This window comes from Tachysurus fulvidraco, chromosome 11 (genome assembly GCF_022655615.1).
Source record: "Tachysurus fulvidraco isolate hzauxx_2018 chromosome 11, HZAU_PFXX_2.0, whole genome shotgun sequence".
NCBI lineage: Eukaryota > Metazoa > Chordata > Actinopteri > Siluriformes > Bagridae > Tachysurus > Tachysurus fulvidraco.
In genome coordinates this window covers 1,295,372-1,302,871 of record NC_062528.1, presented here as the reverse complement: position 1 = coordinate 1,302,871, position 7,500 = coordinate 1,295,372, and the positions used below count along the sequence as shown (strand labels likewise).

At 44.6% G+C, this 7,500-nt stretch overlaps 1 protein-coding gene across 7 annotated transcripts in view; it reads right to left on the bottom strand.

Annotated features, from left to right (window-relative positions):
• Positions 1–7,500, bottom strand: part of LOC113637865 (cytoplasmic dynein 2 heavy chain 1) — a 60,901-nt gene that overhangs the window by 37,030 nt on the left and 16,371 nt on the right. For all 7 annotated transcript variants that reach the window (XM_027138779.2, XM_027138776.2, XM_027138775.2 and 4 more), the window contains exons 32-44: positions 6,969–7,082; positions 6,642–6,783; positions 6,286–6,491; positions 6,005–6,187; positions 4,519–4,701; positions 4,190–4,413; positions 3,331–3,440; positions 2,981–3,180; positions 2,566–2,830; positions 2,002–2,209; positions 1,687–1,816; positions 711–866; positions 344–600 (exon numbers count right to left, since the gene is read on the bottom strand). In XM_027138779.2, coding sequence (XP_026994580.2) covers positions 344–600; positions 711–866; positions 1,687–1,816; positions 2,002–2,209; positions 2,566–2,830; positions 2,981–3,180; positions 3,331–3,440; positions 4,190–4,413; positions 4,519–4,701; positions 6,005–6,187; positions 6,286–6,491; positions 6,642–6,783; positions 6,969–7,082 — 2,378 coding nt within the window. The remainder of the gene's footprint in view (positions 1–343; positions 601–710; positions 867–1,686; positions 1,817–2,001; positions 2,210–2,565; positions 2,831–2,980; positions 3,181–3,330; positions 3,441–4,189; positions 4,414–4,518; positions 4,702–6,004; positions 6,188–6,285; positions 6,492–6,641; positions 6,784–6,968; positions 7,083–7,500) is intronic.

Genomic DNA, 7,500 nt, shown 5'->3' with positions numbered 1-7,500 from the left:
ACACAAACACACACAGACACACACACACACAAGCACACAGACACAAACACACACAGACACACACACAAGCACACAGACACAGACACACACAGACAAACACACACACTCATTTAGCTTGCTACAGAAAGTTACACACGTACTGTGTGTGTTTCCCTTGTTTTTGTACACTTTCAGTGTTTAAGTCTGACAGAAGCACAAACATTATAAAGGTTCCAGTTTATGTTATTCAGATGTAAATGTGACATAACTGCAAATAAACTCTCGTCTCAGACATGACGGATGCAGGGAGAACATGTGTATTTGTGTGTGTGTGTGTGTGTGTGCGTGTGTGTGTGTGTTGTACCCCTTGCCACAGCCCTCTGGTCCCACCAGCAGGAATGGCTGTGTGTGTCCGGACAGCCAGTGTGTAAAGTTGTGTAGAGCATGCTGTGTATGTGGAGTGTGTATGACAGGGAGTGTGTGTGTATTGCTGAAATCCTCCACACACACTCCATCTCCACGCTGCAGCTCATAAACACAGAAACGGCCAGAGTCACGATCGTAGAACAGATTCAGAGGGTTCCGTGGATCAGGAGGACTCTCACCTGCCCAGCTTAGGACCTACACACACACACACACACACAGACACGCACACACACACAAGCACGGTTATGACACTTTTTATAAATGCATTAAAAAAAAAGAAACCCAAATGCGCACAGTGCTCTGACCTGCTTGGCAAACTCCTGTCGTGATTTTAGCTGCAGATTTCCTCCAAGTCCACGGATTAATCCAACTATAAACTCTCCCCTCTCACTCACACCCCTCAAATGGGACAAACCATTCAGGACAGCACCTACCAGACTAGTCTCTACCACACACTCCCCCTAGGGAGAGAGAGAGAGAGTGACAGAGATATATTATCTAAGGAATACTTAAGACTTATCTGTTTCAAAATGTATTGATTTTAACAATAAAAAGATGTTTTCTCTGCTTTTTCTGTGTGTACCTGTGTGTGTGTGTGTGTGTGTGCCTGTGTGTGTGTGTGTGTGTATACCTGTGTGTGTGAGTGTGTACCTGTGTGTGTGTGTGTATACCTGTGTGTGTGAGTGTGTACCTGTGTGTGTGTGTGTGAGTGTGTACCTGTGTGTGTGCCTGTGTGTGTGTACCTGTGTGTGTGTGTATACCTTTGTGTGTGAGTGTGTACCTGTGCGTGTGTGTGTGTGTGTGTATATACACCTGTGTGTGCGTGTGTACGCCTTTGTGTGTGTGTAACTGTGTGTGTGTGTGTGTGTGTGTGTACCTGTGTGTGTGTGTGTGTGTGTGTACCTGTGTGTGTGTGTGTGTGTGTGTGTGTACCTGTGTGTGTACCTGTGTGTGTGTGTGTGAGTGTGTGAACCTGTGTGTGTGTACCTGTGTGAGTGTGTGTGTGTGTGTGTGTGTGTGTGTGTACCTGTGTGTGTGTGTGTGTGTGTGAGTGTGTGTGTGTGAGTGTGGTGTGTACCTGTGTGTGTGTACCTGTGTGTGTGTACCTGTGTGTGAGTGTGTGAGTGTGTGAGTGTGTGAGTGTGTGTGTGTGTGTGTGTGTGTGTGTGGTGTGTACCTGTGTGTGAGTGTGTGTGTGTGTGTGTGTGTGTGTGTGTGTGTGTGTGTGTGTGTGTGTGTGTGTGTGTGTGTGTGTGTGTGTGTGTGTGTGTGTGTGTGTACCTGTGTGAACACCCAGCTGAGTGCTCGCTGGAAATAATCATTAATCCAGATCTCCAGGTTGTCCCTGTTCTCTATCTGCTCTTTCCGTAACCATGCCTTCAGGAGAGCGCTCACGTCAGTGTCCTCATCACTGTCTCACAGACAGACAGACAGACAGACAGACAGACAGACAGACAGACAGACAGACAGACAGACAGACAGACAGACAGACAGACAGACAGACACACAGACAACACACACACCATTGTATACATGATATACACCATTATATCCAACACATTACACTATACTCACATCACTACTATGATTGGCTACCTGAGGAAGATGATGCCCATGCGGGAGATGGTGGCAGGGGAAGCACAGCTCAGGTCGTGGGTCTCGAACAGGAAGTTGACGTTCGGACCGAACTGAATGCGCTCTCCGCTCGGCATCGTCAACAAACGATTGTCATCTAGGACGGAGTTCAGGGACTCCACCCATTCTGGGTCAATATCACCATCGCACACGATCCACGAACTCACCTCTACAGAGAGAAATACAGAGAGAAAGAAAGAAAGAAAGAAAGAAAGAAAGAAAGAAAGAAAGAAAGAAAGAAAGAAAGAAAGAAAGAAATACAAAAATACAGAAAGAAAGAAAGAAAGAAAGAAAGAAAGAAAGAAAGAAAGAAATACAAAATACAGAAAGAAAGCAAGAAAGAAAGCAAGAAAGGAAGAAAGAAAGAAAGAAAGAAAGAAAGAAAGAAAGAAAGAAAGCAAGAAAGAAAGAAAGGCCACAGCAAAAGATAGACAGAGTAATAAGAGTTAACAACAAAGGAACACAGACTGAAGAAGATACAGACAGCTTTGTGACACACTGCTTGATGATTGTGTGTGTTTTCACCTTGAGGTTCCCTGATGACGTGTCTGGAAGCAGCGGTGATGACTCCATCACTCCATTCACGCGTGTCCATGTCCATGTGTCCCAGCAGCTGCTGTCGGCTCAGTGCTTTAGGGTTAACGGTGTAGTGCTGCACCGTAAGGCCGAGGCGCTTCAGAGCAGCATGCAACAAACGCCACACGGTGGACTTCCCACAGCCGCTCGGACCCACCATGACCACGCCCATCCTCTGCTTCATTTGTTCATACAGCTCTAGAGCCTTCCTGACCTACAATCACACACACACACACACACACACACACACACACACACACACACACACACACACACACACACACACACTTACCCTTTACTAACCCATACACACTATTATCCAATTTATAGCCCTAATACTTTCTTTAATCAGATGTGTGTGTACCTGACTAGGTATGATCTCCAGCTGTGCTTCTTCGTAAGCACCCAGTAGAGCAGCCTTCAGCTCTTCGTAGTGCACTTCGTCGAGCTCCACTGCAGGAAAGATGTCTCTGAGCAGGGCATCGAAGCGAGCGCTGTCTGAGAACGTCAGCTTAGAGAGAGTGTTCAACCTGAGAGCCTGCACCACTAACACGATCTCACTCGCTGCTCAGCGGTCAAGGTGAAGAGCATAAAATAGTGGATTAATGTACTGCTGCTGCTGAAGAATTAATAATAATATAATAATAATAATTATTATTATTATTATTATATTATATTATATAGTTAATAATATCATTAACATTTTTGTTCTACCTTGTGACTGTTGTTTCCTCTGTAGTTGTAATAAATTCCCGCAGCCTTTAAGCACCGTCTTCAGTGCACGCAGCCCCCAGTCATAATGCTGCTGAGGGGTCAAAAGCTCTCTACACACACACACACACACATACACACGGTCAATAACACTCACACAAACAGAAATACAAAAATACCAACAACAACTGACAACCGCAATCCCTAGTGATTGTCCCTAGTGTGTCTGTGTGTGTCTGTGTGTCTGTGTGCATGTGTGTGTCTGTGTGTGTGTGTATGTGTGTGTCTTTGTGTTGGTGTCTGTGTGTCTGTTTGTGTGTGTCAGTGTGTGTATGTGTGTGCGTGTCTGTGTGTCTTTGTGTGTATGTGTGTGTCTGTGTGTGTGTGTATGTATATTTGTGTGCGTGTCTGTGTTCAAGTGTGTGTGTATGTGTGTGTGTGTGTGCATGTCTGTGTGTATGTGTGTGTCTGTGTGTGTGTGTGTATGTATATTTGTGTGCGTGTCTGTGTTCAAGTGTGTGTGTATGTGTGTGTGTGTGTGCATGTCTGTGTGTATGTGTGTGTCTGTGTGTGTGTGTGTGTGTGTATGTGTGTGCGTCTGTGTGTGTGTGTGTTTGTGTATGTGTCTGTGTGTGTGTGCATGTATCTGTGTGTGTGTGTCTGTGTGTGTGTGTGTCTGTCTGTGTCTGTGTGTGTGTGTGTGTGTCTGTCTGTCGGTGTGTGTGTGTATATCTGTGTGTGTGTGTGTGTGTGTGTGTGTGTGTGTGTGTGTGTGTCTGTGTGTGTGTGTGTCTGTCTGTCGGTGTGTGTGTGTGTGTGTATATCTGTGTGTGTGTGTGTCTGTGTGTCTGTGTGTGTTAACCTAGCCAGGTTGAACACAGCCGTGAGTTTGCGTGCAAGCTCTTTCCCCTGTTTGAAGCCCTCAGAGTAGAGGATGACCTCAGCAATGAGCTCGTTATCAGGGGTTGTCATGGCAACGGGACGGAAAAGTTGCTTGAGATTGTCTGGAAGTTTCTGTCTCCCTCCGTAACCTTTGCCTGCGGGATTCAAAGTGATGAACACACCAGAGTTTGGGTCTAGCGCCACCTGGAGACACACACACACACACACACACAAGCACTGGTCACCTGCAAGTTCTACTAGAGTTCAGTTAGGTGTGTGTGTGTGTGTGTGTGTGTGTGTGTGTGTCACCTCTTTGCCCAGGAGCTGACAGGTGTCTCGATGCTGTCTCAGTGAGTCCTGAATGGCCTGTATCTGCATGGACACTGCAGAGAGCACGGCTTCCTCCAGACGATTAAACTCGTCGAAACAGCCCCAAGCTCCACACTTTATCAATCCCACAAAGATACGACCCATAGACTTCACATCAATGCCCTAAACACACACACACACACAAACACACACACACACACACACGGGTGTATAACTGTACATAGCAAGGTGCCTTATTATACAATCTGGTAAAGGAATGACTGCCACAAGATTAACTTGACTTGTGGAACAATGAAGGTAACTAAAAATGGATAAAAAGTATGACAGTAAAACATGTAAAAAGTGCTTCACATAAAAGAAAGTAAAACAATCATCAATAAAAACAACAATAAACTTTTAAACTGATTTAGAATAAAAATTAAAACAATGAATAAGAGGAAAGGATTATACTGTACGCAGTGCGATCGGTTCGGACGTAGCACAGAAGCTCGTTGAGCTAAACGGTTAGTTTTGAGTCTAGATTTAAATGTGGCTAAAAGTTTTAGCACATCTGATTCCAACTGCGGACAGCATTATAGCTAAAAGCAGATTCCCCATGTTTGGTGGGAACCCTTGTTATTTCTAACTGACTCCATCCTAATGATCCAAGTGGTCTGTTTGGTTTATATTCAGTGAGAATATCTGCAACGTATTAAGGTCCATTGGGTGATTTATAAACGAGGAAAAGTACTTTAGAATCAATTCTAAATATAACTGGATGCCAGTGTAAGGACCTGAGGACTGGTGTGATATGCTCTGAACCCTGGCAGCATGGTCTTCTTGGGAAGGCCAATGAGGAGACCATTACAATAGTCCACCCTGCTTGTGATAAAGGCATGGACAAGTTTGTCCAAGTCTTGCCTGGAAACAAAACATCTAATTCTTGCAATGATTTTTGAGATGATCGTGAACAAGAGTGGAGCGAGAATTGAGCCTTGAGGGACTCCACTTAGACTTATGCTATCCTATACTCACATAATATCCTCTCCCTTATGACCTGAACCAATTTAGAGCCATCCCAGAAAACCCGACCCAGTTTTCCAGTCTCTCCAGAAGAATGTTATGATCGACAGTTTCAAACGCAGCACTAAGATCTAGTAATACAAGCAATCAGAATTTAGTCGAATATCATTTATTATCTTCATGAGCTCTGTCTCTGCGCTGTGATGTGGTCTGAAACCAGATTGAAAATTGTCCAGGTATCCATTTGAGTTTAAGTAGATGTTCAACTGATTAAAAACTAAATTTTTACATTTTCTTGTCTACAAAAGGAAGATTTGTGTGTGTATAATTGCTCGATACGGTGTTATCACGGTTGCTCTTTTTCAGAAGGGGCTTAACAACTGCAGTTTGGGAAAGTCCCAGAAAGAAAGTGTGTGTGTGTGTGTGTGAGAGTGTGTGTGTGTGTGTGTGTGTGTGTGTGTACCTCATCACAGTTAAACACCAGCACCTGTCTGCCCAGCAGTCCTCCGAGTGCTTTAACAGACTCGGTTTTACCGGTTCCTGCCGGTCCGTACGGGTTTCCTCCTAAACCCATCCTCATAGCCTGAGTTAGCGTAAGGTAGCACTTATCCGTTAGAGGAGTGTGCACTAGCTTAGGGGCGTTACCCTGAAGTACAAAGACCAAAAGAGAAATGGTGTCAGTTTATTCGTCATCATTCACTGTGTTTGCTGGTTAGAGACCACACGTGGTGTGTGTGTGTATACCTGGTATTCGTAGGTGTAGTTGAACACTGCATCCACCATGTGTCCAGTGCAGCACTGATCAGCGTTCAGGTAGAAACGCAGCTGTTTCTTCCACACCCAATCATCCGCACTGTGAACCTGAACCTCCAGCAGCTCCCGCACCACCGACAGGTTGTGGATCACATCAAAGATCAGAGCTTTCAGCTTCAACTGAAGCACACCGGACTCTGAAATTATACAAACGATATCGAGTGGCTTTATAGGGTTTAGATCTGCATTAACTAGCAAACTTGGCTCTCAGTTACTACGCTATGAAATGTATTTATTAAACACACTAATTTACACACTGGAACACACAGAAACACACACTCGTGCACCTGTAGACTCTATGCGTGCGTTTGTGTCGGTGTAGTGCTCTAGTTTAGCTGTGAGCTCCAGCTCCAGTTGGTGAAGGTTCTGCTCACGAATGGCACTTTCTACATCCTGTGTAAACTGAATCTGTTCAGCCAGGCATAGGATCTGCACACACAAACACACACACACACACACACACACACACACACACACACACACACACACACACACACACACACACACACACACACACACACACACCATAATTCCTCTGAGTTCTGTAATTAAGTGATTAATATTTATCAGTTTGATAAAACTGAATAGATTTATTTCAGTCTAAACGGTGTTACCTGTGAGGGGAAGCGGTTGGGGTCAACGCCACCTCCCTTTACTGCTTTCACACACTCACACAACAGGAACTTCAACGTCTCCTTCATTTCTGAGGACAGTTCACCGAGCCACACCTAACACACACACACACACACACACACACACAGTCACTTTGTAATTGTCGACTGTTTATACTCCATGTAGGTGGATGTTTCCTAAATAAGCAGCACTTTTGTAAGCACTAAATTAAACTAAGCGTAGCAATCTAATGGAATTTCTATGGGGATGTGTTATTACTGGAATGTGGGATGTGTTATTACTGGATTGGACATACAGGTCGGTGACAGTAACTGACTTCAGGTCGGTGACAGTAACTGAGCTTCATCACATCACACCATTTTTGATTATTTCCTATATAAGCAAAAGATTTTTACTCTATTCATTGGTCTGTGTGTCTATCTGTCTACCTGTTCCTGAGTTCACCAGCAGTATAAAGCCTTATTACATACCATGTGCACACAAGTGTATGTGTGTGTGTGTGTGTGTGTGTGT